General features: G+C 37.4%; 1 protein-coding gene across 1 annotated transcript in view; it reads left to right on the top strand.

The window, feature by feature from the left end:
- Positions 1-989: 989 nt before the first annotated feature.
- The window catches only part of LOC104530043 (C-terminal-binding protein 1), a gene marked incomplete at its 3' end in the record, with an annotated part of 29,392 nt that continues 6,962 nt past the window's right edge, over positions 990-23,419 (top strand). Inside the window, exons 1-3 of the mRNA XM_010174514.1 lie at positions 990-1,143; positions 15,822-15,966; positions 19,941-20,147. Coding sequence (XP_010172816.1) covers positions 1,006-1,143; positions 15,822-15,966; positions 19,941-20,147 — 490 coding nt within the window. The remainder of the gene's footprint in view (positions 1,144-15,821; positions 15,967-19,940; positions 20,148-23,419) is intronic.

Below are 23,419 nucleotides of genomic sequence, written 5' to 3'. Positions count from 1 at the left end.
GAGGAAAAAAAATCATGTACTTTATTCTTGTTTTTGCTTTTCTTTATCTCTTCAGGAAGCCCCTTTTTTTTCCACCCACGCTTAACTACTTTTGTGTAAATGTAATGGTTTAATATTATTCCCTTCAGTGCTTTCATATATTTATAGCATCTATACTGTTAAAAAGTTACTCTCTGAATATCTTATTATAAGGATTACTTTTCATTTTAAGACTCCATAAAGAGGATATAAATGAAGTCTGCACTTTCAACTGATTTTCCTTCCCCTAGATATTTAACATGTATTTCTTTGCCGCTCTACAATGTTCCAAGCATGATGTTGATTTAGGGAGGGACATTTTGTTCGTATTTTGTAAGAGGTTTCAGTGGTGGATTAAGTATGATGTGTTTGTTTGACTAAGCTATACAGAATTGTTTTGTAAAACTTTTAAGTCTAAACAGATGTACACAGATCAGCAGTTAGCCTGTGTACTTGGACATTGGATCTTCAGTAAATTTGAAATTTTGCTGCCGTAGGCTTTTTTCCAGTTAAATTTCAGTCTCAGCAGATCAGCATCATATATGTAAATTAAATACTCAAATCCTCACTGAATTGCTTATGATATTCCATAAGCTATACTCTTACAAGCCTGGACAAGATATTTCTCACTCTGTCTAGAGGTCACAAAGGTGAGGACTCAATCAAAATGTGAACCTTGGATAAGATTACACAGACATTTCTTACTAATGCAGTAAGGATGTACCTTTAAAAAACAAATATACTATTCCCTAAGTGGTTTTATCCATCTTCCACTGTTCAGCCTCCTGAACCCAGATGGCATTTTTTTCTTAGGTCCTCTGTGTTTGTTTGGTTGATTGCTGACTGTAAACTTGTTCCTGTTTTACTAGCTTCAGTCCTGTCAGAATAAACAGACTAGCTAGAACCTTTTTTTTTTTTTTTTTAATTATATTTGCATGGCTTGAATAACAAGTCTTCTGTTTCTTCGTAGGCATTCGACCTCCGATCATGAATGGGCCCATGCACCCGCGCCCTTTGGTAGCGTTGCTGGATGGCAGGGATTGTACAGTAGAAATGCCTATTCTGAAGGATGTAGCCACAGTGGCGTTTTGTGATGCTCAGTCTACACAAGAAATTCATGAAAAGGTAATATTTAGAGCTATAATTGAGGTGGGTTAGAAAACGCACATATTTTAATGATTATGAACAGATACAGTGTTGTGTTAGCTGTGACAATGTGTTTAGCTGTTTCATTTTAGTTAATGGTTGATTACCTTAGTGAGTGAGTTACTGGTCATTTCCAATAAGTGATGAAACATGATGATGAAACAAAGATGAAATTGTCTGTGTTGAAGTATGCTTTTGTGTAGTGTATCTTTGGCTGGGTGTTGTCCAGATGCTTCCCTGCTGAATTGGATGCATGGAGAGCGTTACCACTGGGAAAATTATATTATTACATGATAATTTTAAATGCTTCTTGGAAACACTGTTGCTCAGCCTTCATCTGGAAAGCCAAATCTCAGTATTGGATTGCCTGTGTGAGGAAATTTCAAACTTCTTTGTTTAGCCAAGGAATTGTGCAAATCGAGTTAGGAGGCCTTGTGCACTGTGAATTAACACTGAGAAGAGTTTCGAAACAAATGCTGACTCAAAATTTAATTAGCAAATGAATTAAAAATGTATTCTAACTGTATGTTATTCCAGAAATTTTCACCCTTCCTGGTGGTTTGGAAGCTGTAAAACAATTAGTGGTTCTTAATACTGTCAAAGCTTTTCTCATTTTTTTTAGAGGGATGCTCATTTTTTGTGATGGGAGCCAAGGGAACCAGCTGGCCCATACACCTGTATTTTCTTTTCAGAGACTTCTTCCAACATGAAAGTCTCTTGTCTACCCCAAGTATTTGCTTCTGGACAGCAATAGAACCTTTTCACGTCCATATTTCTGTAGAGGTAAAATTGATGCTGGTGAAGTTGTTGGCTAGCAGAGTAAGCCTCAAATGCCAGATATTCCTTCACCTGATAAAGGATGAAACCAGGCCTTACAGCTTCTATGGAGGTAAAAAAATTAATAAATATGACAGTAGAGGAGGAACCATGTGCAGAGGAGGGCAATCAGAGTGCCCTTCCACAAGAATTTATTTTTTTCTCCAGCAAAAATCCATGATAGGCAAGTGCAGATCCAAGTATTAACTTGAAGGCCTCTTGGGTAAGTGTCTGTATCCACTTCTGTGTGAATGATACTGTGTACTGCTGAGTGTGATTCAGGTGCTTAGGAGTTGTGTCAGCTGAACTGAACTGCACTGCACCAGTGTTCTTGTTTCTCTGCAGATACCTTGTTAGACTTGTCTTGTTACGTTAATTACAGCAGCATTTGGGTTTGTGACAGGTTTTCAGAAGCTTTTCACTATTTTGAATTCGTAACTGGTTTAATTGTTTATTTACTCTTCATGTTGTTGTAATATATAGCATAGTTAAACATGTTAAAGTCTCTGTATGATGAGAGATTTAATCTTTTCTTTGATGACTTTCTTGCAAACTCAGCTACATAAAAATGATACCACTGCTAACTTCCCTTCTGTTACCAAGTGAATAAATCTCATTTTCTGTAGTCCATTTCATGTTAGCATCTTCCTGGTGAGAACACATGAACCAACTATTCAGCTTGTTATTTCTTTAGAAAAATATTTTTATTTGTAAAAAAAAAAAAAAACAAAAAAAAAAAAAAAAAACAAAAAAAACCCAAACATTTTAACAATTAAAACTTTCAAAATTTGTCAGTGGTAGGTTGTAATTGTTTGTTTGTTTGTTTGTTTTTGCCTTATGTTTTTTTCCTTTTTAAACAGTAAAGAGAAGACTAAAGAACTGTATGCTGTGGCAACACAGCAAACTAGAACTACCAATTCTCGTGGTTCAGACAAACACAAGAGGTGATTCCCCTCTCCTGAAGCCCTGTGTGTAGTTCCTTGGTGAATATCTCTGCAGACTTCTGCCCTACTTCCCGCACAGGAATAGGTTGTTGTCAGAACAATAGTCAAGCATTATATTTAAGGTTGTTTTCTGCCGCATCAGTACTGGCTTAACGTCACTACCTTGTTTTGTTCAGCTGTGTTTTAGATACAGTAAAATTCTAATCTGAATAGGGAAATGGAAAAAAATAAAATTCTTCCTACTAGGAAATAATCTGCGTTTCAAACACCCTTTTTCTCAGTTCATTAGTTGTTTTTCACAGGATAGTTAAAACTATTCTTTTTAGATGATTCTTGAATTACAAACTAGATTCAAAGTTGGCAATATTATAGTGCTGATCTCATGTCCTTTTTTCTTTCTTAATGTGTTTATACTGTCATATGGAAGACCATTTTATAGTGGACAGCCAGTGGAATAGCACAAAAACCTAAACTGCCATTTTGTTGTGACATTCTGGTTTGAAACAGTAAAGTTTTAGGAAAACCTAATGCTAATTTCAACCTTTTCTTTAACATCTCTTGAAAGAGAACAATGTGTTTTCAGTGCATCCAAGACTATTCAATATTGTGGCAGTGAATGAGAACCTGAAAGTAACTAACTTGAGAACAAATACAAAGAAGTGAAAACCTCTCTGTCTTCATTGGTAATTGGAGATGCATAGAAATGGGTATTGTTGTTTGGTGTTGGTATTTTTAATTAAAGAAGCTTAATTTGTAAGGTCGAAAGACAATAAGTATAATACTTTATTTTTTTAATTTAGAGAAATAATCAGTCCAAGGTTTTTTCTCTCAATTCCCTTTTATCTTTTTATATATCAAGAATTAAAATGTGATACAATGCCTTATTTCTGTGATGTATTTCTTTTTAATCATTTTGAAAAGTTGCTTTAATATTACTGTTTTCCTGTATTACACCACTGTCAGAAGTTTAATACATGAAATAGTTGGATTGCATTTACAAGCACTAAATAATACATGGAGAATAAGCAATATAATGCTGCTTTACTATTTTTTTTAAGTAGAAAATAGCAGTCTACTCTTCATGTGGACACTGTAATGTTGGCAGCTGCACCACCTGTATAGTTTTATGCTTTGCTGACTGAAATCAACATCATTTACTTCTGATGCATCAAGACTGGGGAATTCCAGTGTGATATGAGTGCCTTTTGCCTTAGAAACACTCAGTATTTTCTGTTATCAGTGGGGTGTAGTAAATGAACTTATCGGACGTTGAGACTGAACGTTACTCTATGTGTCTCAAATTGTAGCTTTGGAAAAGCATTTAAATGACTGCTGAGTAACACAGGTGATCTGTTGTTGATCTTCACAGGAGTGTTTGTATTTAGTGGATTATACTAAAGCTTGCATCCTTTGCTTTTTATTATAGCAAAATAATTAATTCTCAGTGAGTTCAGTGATATATCTGGAAAATGTATTTTCACTAACTACCAGTACGCTGCCATAATACAGATTTTCACTAGGCCAAAGGGTGATGGAGGCCTAAAATGTTTCGTTTTGGAAAGTAGTACTGTTCTGCCAGGTAATAAATTTCTGCAACAAAAATCCCAAGCCTTGATTCGTTATCATTCTGTGACATTACTGTGATGTAGATTACGAGATCAGATTTACAAAGTGTTGAGCATGGTTCACTTCCATGCAAAAACTATTAACTTTTTACTTCCACTGTTCACGTACACTGAAAAATGGCTGTTTTCCACAGGTCTTTAGAGTTATAGTAGAGAAATATCTGTATTTTAGTATTGCTTGTGCAGTACCTTATTTGGGATTGGTTCGTTACTAAATATAAAATTGTTTTGGGGAAAACTCTTAAAATTAGAAGTTGCATATTTAAATCAGTATTTAAAATGTTTGTGTGTTTATGGATGCACATTCCTGGCTATACTAAATGAACTTGTCTTCTTAAAATACAAGTTTTTCCATAATGGATGTGAATTTGCAAAAGACTTTTCCCCATTGTGAACGAAGAGATGACAAAGTCAAGAAAAAGTTTAGTGTTGAGAAGAGCTTACTGAAAGCAGAAGGTGAAGTTGTTTTTCTTTCATGTATTTCTTGTCCTTAAGAAGAGACACTGAATTCAGTAGGGCGGCAGATACAGGTACATTGACATAATCTGAAGTTGCAGGAGGCAGGCTGGGAAATTTAGGATGGGGTTTGAAAGAGGTGGTTGATGTTTGACACACATAGATGGGTGGCTGTAGATGAATGTAATGAAAAAAAAAGACATGAACTAAGAATTGGATGAGGAGGAAAGGAGTGAAAGACTACAAAGGGATAGCTAGGAAAGTAAGAACTGGTATAAACTCAGCTTGCACAGTTGAGGTGCATTGGTCACAGTGGTGTGAGGATTCAGTGTTTGAGGAGTAAACATTTTGGAATCCAGAGAAGGGATTTCTGCTGGTCATGAGAAGGTTTCAGGGACAGGATGATGGTTTAAAATGCTGTCTTTTAAGATCATTGGACAACGAAGGAAATGGAGTAGAAAGGGGGATTTGTAGTAGTTTGTGAGACAGCAAAGCACAAGCTAGATTTTTTTTTTTTTTCATAGAGAAGTAAGGAGACTGAAAGATTTTATCCCATACAGAAAAGATGAAAAAATTTGAGGATTTTAATACCATTTGTATACAGGGTCAAAAGCAGGACATCAGCAAGTACTATTATACCTTACTATGTGTGCTAATTAAAGAAAGTTTTCAGCTAGATGGGTAGTCCCTGACTTGCAGTTCTGTAGCAGTTCCCTCGTGCCAAAGAGTTCATTTGTCATTCTCTTTTTATGACTGAGGAAATGAAAGTATGGAAAATAAGTAACTTGTTTAAGGTCATAAGTAAATAATAACATGTATTAGAACTCTGCTTCATCTCAGGTCAGAGCATTCTTTCCCTGTGCCGCTGCTTTGGAAGGCAAGTTGAATGGCAAAGATATGTTTCCCTCCTTTTGAAAATCAGGCTGCCAGTCCGTAAGTGAATACTGACATTTACTGAGAGTGACCCAAGGTTTGGAAATAACTTTTTAGTTAGAGGACATTTATTACAGTTCTTCAGAAATTACTCATGTGTAAAGTTTTGCTGATTTTTTTTTTCCCCTCCTTCCCCACCCACCCTAGAAAAAGTGTTTTGTTCTTAAGCCAATCTGAAAGGCTGCAATATACATGTTTATATTTTGATTCCTAAGGCAATACACATGTTTATACTTTGATTCCTAAGTTCTGTTTCATTGTAGATGTTGCATATATGGCTGTGTGAAGTTGAGCATTACATTTGTCAGACTATATCGTGGGATAACTGGGAACTGGGTTCGCTGCATCCTTCAGGAAGCTTCTGTCATTTAGGGTAAAAATTACTTTAAGATTTTGGTGGTTAAATGTCTTTATTAGGAGCGATTGGATTACTGTCAATAAAAAGTTACTGTGTTTAAATTGTTTGTTATTTTACAATTAATCATGTGTAAATCAGTCTTCTCAGTAACCATCTCAGCCTGCTTCCAAACATACATGGTATTTTGGTTGTTCTGCCAAAAATGTAGGTGTTCATCCAAAAAAGTTATTTAAAAATAATGAGCTTGCTTCCATCCTCATTCCAGGTCAACTTGCTTTTTTCACTGTCTCATGCTCTGATGTCTCCACCCCTCTTTTTTGCCCAATCTCTCTTCCTTTCAATGCCATTTATGGTTTCCTGCTTTTCCTGGCTCCTCGGCAACCTACACAGCACTTCTGATTTCTACAATATTGCTCCTTCTTTCTACTTCTGTACTTTTGAAGGTATCAGACTTAAGCACACCCTAGAGGTCTTTGTGCCTGAGATTTTTGGAGTTCAAATTCTTTGGGATTCCAGACTTCTGCTGTATATTCTGTAACAGGGGAGTGCACTGTGTAGCCGCAAAGGGCTGAATGTAAACATAACGTGCAAGATCTGGGCATCTCACAGAATCACAGAACGGTGGGGGTTGGAAGGGACTTCTGGAGATCGTCTAGTCCAACGCCCCTGCCAAAACAGGTTCCCTACAGCAGGTTACACAGGGCTGCATCCAGGTGAGTTTTAAACATCTCCGTAGAAGGAGACTCCACAACCTCTCTGGGCAGCCTGTCCCAGGGCTCTGGCACCCTCACAGTAAAGAAGTTTTTCCTCATATTTAAGTGGAACCTCCTGATGTCCTGCTTGTGCCTGTTGCCCCTTGTCCTATTGCTGGGCACCACTGAAAAGAGTCTGGCCCCATCCTCTTGACGCCCACCTTTTAGATGTTTATAGATAAGGTCTCCTATCAGTCTTCTCTTTTCTAGGCTAAACAGACCCATCTCTCTGTCTTTCCTCATAAGAAAGATGCCCCAGCCCCTTGATCATCTTTGTAGCCTCTGCTTGACTCTTTCCAAAATGCCCTGTCTCTTGAACCAGGAGGCCCAGAACTGGACATAATACTCCAGTTGTGGCCTCACCAGGGCACAGAGTAGAGGGGGAGGAGAACCTCCCTTGACCCGCTGGTCACACTCTCCTTAATGCACCCCAGGACACCAATGGCCTTGGTCACAAGGGCACATTGTTGGCTCATAGTCAACTGGTCATCCACCAGTACTCCCAGGTCCTTCTCTGCAGGGCTGCTTTCCAGCAGGTCAACCCCCAACCTGTACTGGTGCCTGGGGCTATTCCTCCCCAGGTGCAGGACCCTACACTTGCCCTTATTGAACTTCATCAGGTTCCTCTGTGCCCAACTCTCCAGCCTATCCAGATCTCACTGAATGACAGCACAGCCTCCCAGTGTACCAGCCATTCTTCCCAGTTCAGTGTCATCAGCAAACTGGCTGAGGGTACACTCAGTCCCTTCATCCCGATGAATACTTTGAATAGGACTGGACCAAGGACTGGCCCTTGGGGAACACCACTAACCACAGCCCTCCAACTAGATTCATGCCATCATAGAAGACTATCAGACTGGTCAGACATGATTTCCCCTATGTGAATACATGTTGACTATTCTCATTAACCTTCTTTTTCTCTACGTGTTTAGAGATGGCCTCCAGAATGAGCTGTTCCATCACCTTCCCAGGGATGGAGGTGAGGCTGACTGGCCTGTAGTTTCCGGGTCCTCTTTCTTGCCCTCTTTGAAGACTGGAATGATGTTGGCTTTCCTTCAGTCCTCAGGCACCTCTCCCATCCTCCATGACCTTTCCAAGATGATGGAGAGCGGATGGAGAATGGTTCTGCAATAACATCTGCCAGCTCCCTCAGCACTTGAGGGTGCATCCATCAGGGCCCGTAGATTTGTGGGTGTCAAGTTTAGCTAAATGGTCCCTAACCCGATCTGCTTCAACCAAGCAAGTGGAGAGAAAATAAAGTGATCCTTGCAAACCCAAATGAAGAAGACAGGAAGCACAGCTGGTTAGGGGTGATCTTTACAGCAAAACACACAGTCTGGAAAGGAGTCAAGAGTTTGCTGGAAGCTGTGTACATTTTCTCATTCTCTCTTTCTCCAATTATGTGGTCTAGCTTTTGTCTCAAATCTGCTAGGAGCAAAAAATGGATGTTTTTGACTGGATTTACTGCTCCGTGCAGATACCCAGTTCACCAGAACGTTAAGGAGAATAGGCTACTTGGTTGGAAGTGGGAAGATAGTCTGAGTGGTAAAACCTGTGCTCCGGCTTTAAAAGTGATTGAGTTCAATTAGAACGTATCAGATCCCTCAACTCCTGTTATAAAAGCACAAAATAAAATTATCTTCACAGGGATACTACTTCTCTGTATTTCTGGTTTAAGTTAAAAAAAAAAAAAATTAAAAGCTGATCTTCCTATTCAGTGGTGTAGGACTTGAAATTTTTCAGTCGCACTTTTGTGTAGGAATTAAATGTAGAAACAGCTCCAGTCATTACAGTTTTATCTGAGATTTTCAAAGAGCTTTCATAATACAACAAATGTTTTGAAACTGATACAAACAAATCAAGAATGGTGCTGTTGTTCAGCTGAGGCTTTGATTTGTTCCTGTTATATCAGTGGTTAAGTAAGATAATTTTTCCAGCTTCAGATTCTTCTTTGTTTAGCAGTAAAGCTGCAATCTTGCATTTGTACCATCAGTGCTGTTTGTATTCATGATGCAGTTGCAGCATTTTAGTTTTCAACAGAATTAGATTTTCAAAGAATATAGATTGAAAGGAAGCTGCTTTGTTCTATAACAGTAATGTATATTTGGGAATAGGTTGTCACTTCAGAGCTGATCCAAAACCTTGTAAATTCACTGAAACTGAGTGAGACTTTGATCTTTGATCTTTGACACAGATTCCTTATGAAAGACTTTGAAAAAATTAACAAAAGGAAATCCTAAAAACTTTTGTTAACACCTCATTATACAACAAAGTAGTTAACATGTAGGTGTCATGATAAGGATGTATAGAAAATCAGTGTTTATATTCAGTGACCGTTCTGCCAACATCTGTCAGATTTGCCAGTGACAATATTACAGGTCAGGTGCAGCATCACTGGAAGGGGCAGGCTGCCAGTGCCTCCTCTCAACTAGTACCCTTTGAAAAGCAGAATGGAAGTGCTGCTGTACCCAGCAAGCAGCATGTATCAAGAAATGTTTTACAATGAGGGTGGTGAAACCCTGGCAAAGGTTGCCCAGAGATGTGATAGAAGCCCCATCTCTGGAAACATTCAAGGTCAGGTTGGACAGGGCTCTGAGAACCTGATCTGGTTGAAGATTCCCCTGCTCACTGCAGGGGGGTTGGACTAGATGACCTTGAAAGGTCCCTTCCAACCCAAACCATTCTGTGATTAGAGTTGGTTATGAACTAGCTTTTTCTTTAATTTCCTAGTACCAGGTTTTACTAAGGATCATTGGGGCTTGAAAATTACTGATTGTTAACAGGTTTTTAGAGAGATTTGTGTGGGTTGATGCGTTGCCATCAAGTGACTTTCATGACATAATGATCTTTTGGTATAGATGTTCAATCCATCATAGAGTCTGATAGACTCGAACTGAAATGGAACACAGTTCAGCCTTATTAATAGAATGTGCAAGTTAACGCACAGAACTCCTCTTAAAGATTTTTCTTTAAAGCCTTTTATTTAGTAAAGTATTTTCAGAGTCTATATTCTCAAATTGGACTTCTGTCATTAAACTGCTTATAATTGTCAGTAAATCCTAGGTTTGAAAGACTTGCTTCAACATCGTTTTTAAAAGGAAGTTTGCTATACGCCATGCAGGTTATTTATATATATTTATATTTATATAGTTGTGTGTGTATTTGTATGTATAAGTATATATTTTTTCAAGAGTATATTTTTAAAAGACTAGAAAGACGTATATGTCATGTATATATACATGTAGTTTATACAGTGTGTGGATATATAGGTTTTTAGAGTGTTTTCAGGAGCCTGCAGGTAAGTTTTATTTATGTTTATATAAAATATTTATACTCATTAGTGTTTGTGTACAGTATAAGCTTAAGTACTACTATTTAGGGTCTGCACTGAACAGTATCCTGGCTGAATAAAGTGCATATTGTGAAATGGGTAGGCTACTGACAGTGCCATGGATCATAGGAACCTAACATCAAGCTGATAGTCTCCTAAAGAGAAATGGGAACTAGTAAAAAGCAGCACAAACTAGCAGAGTGTTGGAGACTTACTAAATACTGGCTTTTCTTTTTAGTTTTAATGGCATTACTTTCACGTGGACCCCTTGTAATGTTGTAGTGAGACTTTGAGAGCAGCTACAAGTCTGCTGCAGCCTTCCCCAGTGTGGCAGACTATTGATTACAAATTTGATGTGCAGCTGCTTTTTGCAAGTCACGTAATACAAGGCTTACTCAGTTTAAATAAAGTACCTCCCTCCCCCCCACCTAATGTGCCAAATATCTCCAGTCTGCTGGTGGCACTGTAACGTATTTTTTTGGAGATGACATATTAAACTCCAAGTCCAAGAAATGCAAAACCCTGTAGTTTTTAGAAGCAGATGAAATACAACTTTCTAGTGATGATTTTCTAGAAGTCTCTTTAAAAAAATATGAATATTGTCATATTCAATATGTAATTTATAAATGTTCTGTCTCTGCATTGAAGTAGTTTGGCATTTTACATACTGTGTTATGTTTCTGTACTCTAGATTAGATCCACAAGCCTCTGAGATAAGCCTCTGATAGGAAAATCTAGCAGTGTATCTTTAGACGACCAAAGAAGAAGAGGCCTTGCTGTTCTATTCTTATCATGTTATGATATGTTTATTTTTTGTAAAAATAAACAAGATACTAAGAGTTCTTCCCCAAATAATGTGAGGCATGTGTGGCATGTGTGTCGCAGTGGTGACTATGCCATGTTTGGCGTGATGGCTGAAGTAGCCTGATGCTGAAATAAGGTGGAAAATAGATAGGAAGATGTTTAAAAGGGATTTCAACCTTCAGTATGCAGTACTCGAGATGTGATAAATTCTTTGAAATAGAAGTATCTCCTCCTACAGTGTCATGGTGTTCTCTAGGAGCCTTGGAGACGTGGCACGTTGTGAAAGCAGAGTAATCATTTTGAGGGTGAAGAATGGCAGAAAGACCTGTCCAAGCAGTTGTGATTGGAAAGGGTGTCAGCTCATTGCAGAGGGTATGAAAAAGGCCTTCAACAAATAGTGTGCTGTAGCTGCACCTGGAACTAACTCTGAAGGCATAGAAGTTATGCAGATGGGCTACATCATCATTTGGTAACAGAAGGAAGCCAACTTATGTCCTGTGTTTCAACTTTTATCTCGGATCCTTTCTTCCTGAAAAGCACAGTTGTGGTCTGATGAAGACAGGAATGACTGTTGAAGCTGTGCAGCCAACTCTGCTTGTTCTCTGTCAAATTTTACCCATTGTCTTTTCCTCATGAGAGATCGTGCAAAACTGTTGTCTCACTGCCATGTACTTGCAGCAATCTGGAATTTTTAACTTGCTTGTTAATTATGTATCTCAGTCAAGTTGACACAAGTTGATATTTTTGTAATAAAGTTGTTGTACTAGAATTGGGGGATTGCTATATCAATGAAGTTCATTATGGAAAACGATGAAAAAACACATACATAATGTGTTTTTTATGTACATAAGAGACATGTATGTCTCCTGTGCATCCTCCAGTGTCTCTTATGCATCCTCCACTGGGTGTGCTTCTGTAAGTGATCTGTAAATTACTCCTATGCAGGATTATTTTTCTAAAGATTATTTCATTTTCCAGAACTGTTTACATTTTTGCTGGATTTCAGTTTCATGTGTTATACTCAGATTTATTTCAAGTTTTGATTTTACTCATTGACAAGCTTGTCAAACTTTCTTGTGTGCATTTAGCGTATGTAGTGACTGAGAATATAATTTATACAAACAATTCCAAAATAGAGAAGCTTTCACTATTAATTTTTTTAATCTATAAGTGGCATTATTAGCATTCATCAGTGCTGAATGATTCTAACTTCAGACACTCTGATATTTTCTGCCTCTTTGGCATACTTCAAACACATAGCCTGTTGCAAAAAGGGGTAACTTAATTTGATTGTCAAATTAATGTGAAATAATACACAGTTAGAGAAGATTACATTTTTGGCAATGCATTTCCTTGCTAACTGGTCCATAATCCTAGAAGAGGCTCAAACACTAAAAAGAAAAATTTAGAAGATTTTAATTTGCATATGTTTGTTCCATATCCCATATGATGGGTAAATAACTGCCTGTGGAAATGGCTCGTGTCAGCATTAAGCTGTAGCTGAGCAATATTTTTCCTTTTATTGAACACATTCCCAAGCTTCCCAATACTTTTCCATTTCCTCTTAGTGCCAAACCGTAACCTAGACAGGCCCAAAAATGTAATGTAATGAGTCCAGACTGGCACTCTTAGTGTCCAAATTAGAGTCTTGACTGGCTGAGTTAATAAAATATGCATGATTATGAAGTGAAAAGCTGCTTCCCAAATGAAACACAGTGATCTTAGAGCACAAATGTCTGAGCCACTTCTTTTAGCCTCTATTCAATGACACCCTTAAAGTGGTGACTGCTCTCTTTCTGCACATTCAAAAACACAATTACCATTGGCCTTTTCCAGTCTGGTAGAGGAGGATCTAGCTGTCATATGAACCTTAGATGGGTCATCCTGAGCTCTAAGCTACTTCAGGTTTTGCCCTTTTGACAACTGAACAGCGGATGTTTTCTCCTGCATCACAGCCATCTAGAGCAACCCTGGAAAGGGGTGGAGGAAATGCATGTGATAAAACACAGAATGAAAGATGTGGCTACTTGGAGAGGACCAGGATATCGTAAAGAACTTGAGGGCCTTGAGGCTTGAAGTAATGAGTGCTGTGACTCAAGAGAAAGAAGTCCTGGTGTAAACTTGTGAGTGTAACAGAAACACGTGCTTTAGGGAGAAGGATTCATACTTACATGTTAGTCAAAGCTGGCAGCATGACGGTGGCCGTGCAGAAATGTCACACGCCATGTGAGACTTCATTAGGAGAGATTTCCAGTACATACAGTGCTGCTGACAGTGCTGGTGTTGGTGTAAGACTGGGGAGTGAGACCTCCAGTAGCGCTCTGGGTGCTGTTGTGGTTAGATTAGACTTGTATGAGCACAGTGAAATGTTAGACTGATCAAGGGGGTAGGAGGACATCATCCTAGATGAGACTAGAAGGACTAGGCTTGTAGATTCTAGCCAGACAAATGTGGAGACTGGGGATATGATCATTATTTCTAAATACATTTGGATTGTAAACATCAAGGAGAGAAAGTATGATTTAAGCAAATGGCTGAAACTGGCACCAGAACAAATGGATACAAGCTGAGCTGTGAATAAATTGAGGCTGGAAATTAGAAGAAATTTCCATACTGTTGGCGCTGTGACATTTTGGAACAATTTTCTTTAGGAACTAATGGGGAAAAAAAAAACCCTAAAGGCATTTTAGGAGGGCACTCAGGTTATAAGAGGGACTATTTCTTGTGTAGACTGCCCCAGGTGTGGGCTTTGACTTGGTCCTACCAACTGTAATGTCTCTGTAGAAGCAAAACCAATAAACTGGTTTGGGTTTGGGTTTTTTTAACCCTATGTAACAGCACAAGGAAACACGTTCTGATGAGCGCGGTCTTTCCAGTTGGTGACTGCTAGATGTAATCTCCAAAAGACTTGTTTGTACCATTGAAATCACGGAGTTTTGTGTGGTATAACCATTTATAAGATCAGAGCCTACAGCTGTTCTTTGAGTTACGGTGTAGCCGCATTGTTTAAGGATATATAATTTCTAATTTTTTTGTAGTTCTTACTCTTAAAAGTAAATTCAAATTCTACTTAAAGGATTCTGGTCTTTGTCTGACTTAGAACTGGGGTTACCAATCTAGAAGCACCTGTTGAAATAGCATAAATCATTTGGTGAAGTGTTTGGTAAGAGGCAATTTTCTTTCATTTTTATGGAGTTTGTTTTTATTTTCTTTTAAAAATTTTCTTCATGTATTTTAATTTTAAAAATTAATGCTGCAGATCTTGGTTTCCAGCAGTTGTAATCCTCTATGTGCAAGGCTGTGTTTTGCTGCAGTAGTTTTTATTTAAATGATTTATGTTGATGTTGATTATTGTTACTGATCTTGCAGTACCCTAGAAAATGTTAATATGAGCAGAAATAACACACAAGTCAGAATCTGTATGTGTACCAAAAATCTGTTCAATAAGAAATTTAAAGCCTCTGCACTTTTATGTGAAGTGCGTCACAGGAACCTCTTGAAGTCATTACATCCAGCTTGGTTATTGAAGTGATTTGTGCATGTTTTGTATCTTGTAGAACGATTGGGATATTAGGTAGTGAGTGCACTGAAGGTGGAAACACAGAGAAGTGTTTTGAAAAGGTGAAATAATCCAATTCATATATATAAAGAAAGAAAAATGGTTTCTGCTTTCTGAACAATAAACTTGTGTCAGCTCTGTGGAGTGCGGTGTCGCTGTTCGGTAACAGAATTTAAAACTGCTGGGCATGGTGTGCGAGGCTCTATTCTCCTTCTCCGTACCCCTTCCTCTTAACCTTTCTTGAGCAGGTTGGATGCACTCCAACATAATTGAGAGATATTCAGACCTTTCAGGTCTTTGTCAATTTATTTTCTCTTGTTTGGCTCTCCCTCTCTCACAAGTCTTTTTTCTTTTGCAACATTTTTACTTTGGTACAATTTCTTGTTTTTTAGAGGTGCTGTTTTTTTCTGGGTAATGTCTAGTTTGGCATCTCAGCTGTGCCAATTTATATGACATCAAGTTTTCCATCAGTGGCAGTATCAATAAACTAAGGGACAAACACTTTGTTCTTATGTATGAATTGACATATTTCAGTCTCTGTTGTCTTAAGGGTTTTGTAATGATTACTGAATGTTTTCTATTCAGGTATCAAGTGGTTTAATAGCGCAGTGGATGCCTGTACCACTGTGTGTATGGTGAAGAGACACTGCTCTGTGACTCCATTCAAAACTGAATGTCAGCTGCCTAAGCATAAAAATGATTACTGTTTAAAGTGAGTGCTTACTCCCATGTTGTGTTTCGTCTGCATGTGCAGATGCAGTGCAGTGATGCTTTTACTTAAGGTTTGATATTGCAGAGCATCTCCTGTGAAATGAGAAGAGTTTTCCCTCTTAATAAGAACACAAATATAGGTCACTTAGTTCTTCTAAAGCTAATCTCGTCATGCTAGAATGGATACATCAGATGAAAAAAACTTAAGAGGCTGAAAGATATTTGGAGAAATAACCTTTAAAACAAAAGGCCTGGATTTAATATTTTTACAGTCTTTTTATACCTGAAAATATGTATACATGGTTAAACTGAGATCCTATGAAAGAAAAAAAAGTAAGGTTTTTTTTTATTTTCCACTTTATTTATAGGTACTAAATGAAGCAGTGGGTGCACTGATGTATCACACTATCACTTTAACACGAGAAGACCTGGAGAAATTTAAAGCACTTCGAATAATTGTCCGAATTGGCAGCGGTTTTGATAATATTGACATCAAATCTGCTGGAGATTTAGGTATGACTATTAAAGACATTATTTTACATCTTATACTTGCCTCCAAAAATCTGATGGCATCTAAGTCTTTGCATTAATGTTCTCTGTATAATTTATACTAACATAATATATAAACTGTATAATTTTTCTCATCAAAGTGTTTAAAAATCATTATGGAGATACTAGCATTAGTTAATTAAGTAATAATATGAACAGATTTGTGACTGGATGACAATCCGCCTGTTCAACATAAACCCAAGGAGTATGGTCATAATTTTTCATCTCTTTCTTTTTTACCCCAATTGTATATTTTAACTACTGTTGCTGTAATCCAATCACAAACTATAATTCCATCACCATGGCATACTACTTCTGTTTGAATAAAAAATGAGATAATTATCAACTGTCTGAGACTTATTTATGATGCATGAGATTTAGTACTAAACCACCCCATAAAATAGAAATACCGATTTTATAGGAGAATCAGTTGTTGCTGCTTCAGAATAAATTCTGGAACTAGGAAGAGAGGATGTTTAGTGTTTCACTGTAAAAAAGCAACAGTCTGATTTGTACTTTTCTTACTTTAGGATCAACCATCTCTTACCTATAATCTACAAGTCAAACTACCACTTGGAGTAAATGTCCAAGTTTTCTTCATTTCTTTTCTAAGATTGAGGTGACAGAGTATGTTTCCTATTATCCTCTGGGAAGATCTTGAAAACATTTACTTCAGTGTGACAGTGTTTAGTCCTAGTAATAACCCCACTGATGTTGTGAGAAACTGTAATGTGGTCTGTTTATCAGTAAATGATAGTAAAATAGTCACCTGTTTCTGATGGCTGTGTAGTTTGCACGGCAGGCAGAAGCTAACAACTTCTTTGTGAGTTTCTACAAAGAACAGATCAGGCCCAAAAGCATGCAAGGCTGTGTTCCTGCATATTGTAACTCGTGTCACAGTTAGGTGCGTGCCTTGTGAGCCCCAGAAAACACATCTACAATAAGAGTTTGTCCAGGGCTAAAATCTTATATCAAAAGCTAAAACCTAGGAACAGATCAAAGGCCCTGACCAGTCAGGAGTCTGTTTTGTGCAGAGAATCTCTGATAAGAGGAAAATCTTGGCAGGTTTGTTGGCTCTTCTTGCAAGTCTCTGTGCTGGATGGTAACCCAAATTTATAATCTAAATGCAACTGCATAATTCTTCAAGCCATAGTACAGCAGATTTGGGACATTCTCTTCCATATGAAATGTTAAATGGTCACATTCCTAATCATTCAGTTCCTGTGTTGTGTTTAGACTGAGTTATACAGTTAGGATTCATCCCGTTTGTGCATTCCAGTATTTACAAAATACAATTGTCCACTCTGTCAACAGCCAGTAAATGCTGGAAGGCTTGCAGTACAGTATCTCTGATTTTAGTAGTTAGGGTGAAATTGTTGGAATTAAAGACTAATTCACCACTACTGAAACAAATCACTTTGCATTTGTTGAACTAGTAAAAATAATTTTAATCTCAAGGAGGTAATATGAGAGTTAAGTGCTCTTAGTAAAAAGCTTTGATTCACTCTTGAAATACAGTGAAGAGTAACACCTTCAAGTACGACATGTTCCTGAACTTCTCTAGTAACTTTCTGAGTTATTTTTCAGAGATCTCCCTAGTGAGGTTGTTACCAGCTTTTCCTGTTAAGTATTATTTTTGTGTTAGCACTTTTACTTTTCCTAAAATGCATGAAAACAGATGTTTCATGGATAAAATCTTTAAGACCTGATCTACTTTTTCTCCAGTTTATGATTTGTTGTCTAGAAAATACATACAAGTTCTGAGTGTAACTGCATGCAAGTGAACTAGGAATCAAGGTTGATGCCATTTGACTCTTGAGTTTTTCAGCTTTGAACTTATGCACAAGATAACTGAAAGCTGTGACAAAAGAGGAAAAGGAGCATAGACGTGATGGTTAGAAGTGTGCTATCTTGTCCTATGGGAAATGTCTTTTCTTCATATCCTTGCCTCTCTCTTGCTGCTTTTTGTGGTTCACCACATCTGCCTTTCAGAAATGAGCTTTTTTTGAAGTTGGGGGAAAATAGCAGAAAAGAAATTCCTACAGTTAAGGATAGAAATTTTCTGACTCTTCTCCCTCAAGTTTCCTAAGGAAACCTAATTAGGGAGGAAGGTATAAAGTGAGTTCAATTCCTTATTTCTTTTCCCAAGTATGTAATACAATTTCTTAAGTTCCTTTTAAAGCATTATTTTGTTGATGCCAGCTATCAGGAGACATGCTTATTAAATTTGTTTTGCCATCTAAAACCTGCATTTTTGCTCCCTGAAAAAGACTTTCTGTATAAACAAATGCAGCTGTTTAATACAATGCACTTAATGTTATTTTTCAGTCTTGTACTTTTACCCCCACTCACAGGTTTGGGGTTTTTTTTTTCATTTTTACAAAATTGTGTTTCATACTACCATTGATATAGCAGGATGCCAAGATTAATATTCCAGCAAATGATGCTGTTTTATCCTTGTGTAGGTCTTAGGTGCAGTGACTCAGCAGACACTATTATCTCTACAGCAGAGAAAAGAAAAACAGTTCTGCAGCTTCCTTATGTTGATTTTTACTAATCTAAAGAAAGCTGTAAAAAAGTACTGGGCAGCAGAATGAAGGCATTTGAATGTAAAACTTAGATCTGAGTATAGTATGAGCTTATTACTTGTCAGATTATTGTTACTACTATTATTGAAGATAATTTTTTTCTTCCTTACTCCATAAGATATACTAGCATTAGCTGAGGACTCATTGAATATTTATTTATGTAAAAACCCAAACAACTAGACAGTGAAAACAGTATTAGGGTGTTTTCTAGTACACAAAACAGGTTTTTTTTTTTTCTCTGCCATGCTGTATACTGTTTGTGATCTCAGTCAGCAGAACTGAGAGACAAACATTTGTGGGAGCTGATGATTAGAGAAAGAACACGTAGTAAACAGAAGGATTGAAGAGAGACAAGTCCAAAAGGATACAAACTTTTTCAAGTAAACATTTTCCTTAACTGCTGCACATTGAGTAGTGGAAGGTAAAAAGCAGAATGGGATAACTTGCATGCAATTACAATCACTTGTTGCCTGAACTCTTTTTTGAAGTAAAGAAGGAATATTGTGGATCTTGAATCAATGCACCTTGTACAATTGTCTGTGGAAATCTGTAATGGTCTTTTAGCTTCTTTATGTTATGCCCTTTTCAGCTATTACGAACATGGACTTACTTCTGTGTTATCTTTACATGCCATGCAGAAGCAGATGTTTATTTCCCTATTGACTATTAGATGGGTTCTCTCTTTAATTTGAGGGATCAGGAAAGGACCTGGATTCTGTTGGTTGTAATTCTACAAACCTGTGTGCAACATGAAACAAATTGTCCCTTCTTGCATCATGATTACCCATACATGAACTGGAAGTGCTAATAGTTGTCCTGTGAGGGCTTTATAAGAGTTTCTGTCATTATAAATTATTTTACCTTTTTTATATCTTGTGTAGATAGCTTTTTGAAGGATATCTGCTCAGTGATGGAAAGCTAACTCATACAATTAAATCTGAACAATGATCCTTAACTGCACTGTTGAGAGCAAGGTGTATTTTCTCTTTGCTATTCAAAGCACGTAGCTCAGTGTGCATGTAAAACAATTGCCAAGACCTCAGCTTGTGTTCTCCACTACCTGACATCTTCAGTACTTTCTTTCTGTGGTTTCAGTGGTCTGTTTACTGTTTGCCTTGGTTTGCAAACACAATAAATAGTAATAAAAAAATAAGAAAAAAAATGTTTGCACATATTTATCAACTATTATGTTAAATATTCTTCCTGCCATTACAGTCAGAAACTTAGTATTTGTACAAAACAGGTATTGAAACATCTGTAAATTTAAACATCATACTCCTGAATTGCTGTTAAATGGGAAAAAGTAAGAAACGTTTGGCAACTGGCGTCCTTTCCCTCCCTTCTTTGCAGGGATTGCAGTGTGTAATGTGCCAGCTGCCTCAGTAGAAGAAACAGCAGATTCTACCATGTGCCACATTCTGAACCTGTACAGGCGAACCACCTGGCTTCACCAGGCTTTGCGAGAAGGCACGAGAGTACAAAGCGTTGAACAGATTCGGGAAGTGGCTTCTGGAGCTGCCAGGATCAGAGGGGAGACCTTGGGCATTATTGGATTAGGTATGGTGGTTTAATACTCCTCATCTTCTTTGCTTTAAAAAAAAAAAAAATATGATTTGAGCTAACAGAACACTTAGTTCACTCCTTTCCATGTCAAGCGTTCTGTATGATACCACTTCTTTCCTGATATTTAATATGCCTCAAATACTTTCCCCTTAGAAATCATCCTTTCCTTCAGACAACTGATTTTTGTTCCTGATAGTCTCTGAATTGTTTGAGCTTGTGTACATCTTTCTGCTATCATATTGCCTGGTTTCAGGCACACTGTTGGTAAGCGAAGGAGACACCATTGCTTCCTTTTTCCAGGACAAGGATCCTGCTACTTCAGCCCACTATATGTGTTGTATTTCTTGTCCATTGTCATATAGAGGTCCATTTGTTCTTTTTTCCTTTTACTGTTTTTAACAGACCAGAAAAGTCTTTGCTGCGGTAACAGCCTGCAGAGCAGTTATTCCATGCCTTTAGTTGGGCTGAATTTGTATTTCGTCTGAATTTGTATTTGCATCTGAATTTGTCTTTCAGCTCAAATGAGAGGAAAAATATATATAAGAAAGTTTGAAATGTTTCCAGACCTAATAAAATCACCTACTTACCTCTCTGAATGGCCTTAAATGTGTTTCAGCATCTAACAGATGGACAGGCTTGTTTGAGATGAATTAATTACTGTCTGTTACAGAAGTAGAGAAGAAAAACAAGCAAGTCAGTTTCTATATAAAAATTATTCAGTCATGTGCTTGTCTTATCAAAGATCTGATAGATGGTGGATGTAATTGCTGTGGTATTCATCCACAGGAATTAATAATATGATTTTGACAACAAGGCGTCATACTTAAATGACTGTTCCAGTTACACATGGCTGTCAAATAGCTCAAGCCACGTACTCTTACTTTTGGAAGCTGAAAATAGCCTGGCGTTACATAGTACTTGTTTAAATGAGTATGCAAGGCAGCAAAAACATCTTCACAGTCAAAGTACTGGCTTTAAACTACAACTTTCAAGAAGTTAGTCATCATCTCAAATGTCTACCCATGAAATCATGCACCTCATTTAAACACACAATGATAACTGCACTCGCAGTCACAGCATCTGTACATAAATAATAGACAATCACCTGCAGTGTTTTAAAAATGGAAATCCATACCTAGTTTTTGAAACTTAAGCTTTGGCTCACATGCTAATTTGCTGGAGATATTTGTCCTGTTGGCTTTGCATTTTTTGTATTGTACAAATTCCAGACTGAGAATAGAAAAAAATGTTATTTATTGTTGACCAATTATTTATAAGTGACTTGTGTGTGTGTTAGTTTTGCTGTGAATGATTGAAGAGTATAGAAAAATAAATGGATAATCAGATTGCCAATATGTATGTAAAGCTACATAAAATGCTAGGTTTTGGGTTTAATTTTAAAAAGCAAGCCTTTTATGTGCATAGTATAGTATATTAAAAGGCTAGTAAAATCTGATTTTAAAGGTACACATCTGTTAGAGTTATTAACCATTCATTTTCTCTAACCTTTTATTCCTGTTTCTTTTCCTACAATAGAAAGTTCACAGTTTCAAGGAAAATTGTTTCAAGTCAGTTTTGAAAACTTCCACTGTTTTGTTTTACATGTTTGTGAATAGGCATAACATTTTGATTCTGACCTGTTCTAACAAACTCCCGTGTAGCTGTGTATTAACCAAGAATAAATATATAGTCTTAGAAGATATAGGCTGTACTAGACTTTAAGTTTGAGCACTTCAGGCACTTAGTCTGTGATATACGTTCTTTTCTATTACACATCACAGCAGGAGGCTACCTGTCTCTACTTCTAGGTTGAAATGTGTATTTACAACCACCTTCAGCAAACTGTTGCCCTTAGGTTATCTTTCTCTACTAGTGACCTCTTCCCACGTCTGTAGTTTTGTCTCAGTTTATTATTTTATTATTTAGACACATCAGAAGTGATGAACCACTAAGAGGCTCTGAGGTGAATGTATCGCACAGAAACCAAACAGGTCTCATCATGTGTTACTGAGTCCTTCTATTCTCTAGCTCTGTGTAGTATCACTGTTTCTGTCCTTTCTTGTTAATATGTGTCTTAAATCATCTCATATCTCAACCACACCTATGTTTCTCTATTCTTGTCTTACACTTGTGGTCTCTTCAGCAGTACGTTGCTTAAATTTATCACTTTGCTACTGCAACAGCTAACTCCAGACCTTCTTCACATTTCTTCCTGGGCTTTTCTCTTGTTTTGCCAGAGAGAAACAGCCTAGCTCTTGCCTATCTGTGAGCTAGGGAATGACTGTCATTCCCTCCAAAGCTTCAGCTACTAACTTTCTTATCCACTGGTGTAGCCAAGTTTCATGACTCACTTGCCTTTTTCTTTCCATCACCCACTCTCTTTTCTTTGCCTCCTCTCATGCATATTCCTGCTTTGACACTAGTCTATCCTGCTTAATCCTATTACTCCATGCTCCTTCTTTAAAGTTAACCCCATCTCTCATCTTCTGCTTGTATTGAGCTTGAAGATAAGCAGAGACTCAACAGCATAATGCCTCCTTCATGTGCTTATTGGATACCATTCGTCATTGTTTTGTTGTTTGGTTAGCCTCTGAGCTCCTTGGGGCAGAGCCTGTGTTTTTTTCTGTCTGTATGAAGTGATTCTTTGAGCCTTACATAAATAATAATATCACATCTTTAAACAGCTGTCTTTGTCACTTTTAATCTTTATTACTATCCAGTGTCCTATATTTCAAGTGATGCATTGCAAGCTTGGCTGCATAAAAAACCCCCCACAAAATAAAAAACCAACAAACACACAAAAAAACAAAACCAAAAACAATCCCAAACAAACAAACCCCAAAACCCACTACCTTTTCACCTTCTATCTAGACATTTAGGGTTTTTTTAAAAAGGAGAATATTTATGAACAGCAGCATATAAGTACTTGGATGAATAGATAGCTGGACCTGGTTCTGCTGTAATGATAATTTTACAACAGTGAAGGCAGTGAAGTCACACTCCCTTCCCTTTCCTTCCGTTACAAATGCTGATGACTAATAGCTAATGCATTTCCTTACTCAAGAGGAGTGAAATTCCTCCAAATACATTTGTCTCCACATCATAATGAATGTCATCACTCAGTTTGTCTTTCCTCACCTGCTGTATTCTCTCAACAGTCCCACGGTCCTGACTAGAGAGATGTTGGCCAAAGTACTGATTTGCATTTTCAGACAATATTAGGGCTTCAGAGTTGGGTGGTATTACCATGCAATAAATTATGTACC

This window comes from Antrostomus carolinensis, unplaced genomic scaffold (assembly GCF_000700745.2).
Source record: "Antrostomus carolinensis isolate BGI_N321 unplaced genomic scaffold, ASM70074v2 scaffold22798, whole genome shotgun sequence".
NCBI classification, from domain to species: Eukaryota; Metazoa; Chordata; class Aves; order Caprimulgiformes; family Caprimulgidae; genus Antrostomus; species Antrostomus carolinensis.
The sequence above is the reverse complement of the archived record's forward strand: the minus strand, read 5'-3'. Positions and strand labels throughout refer to the sequence as shown.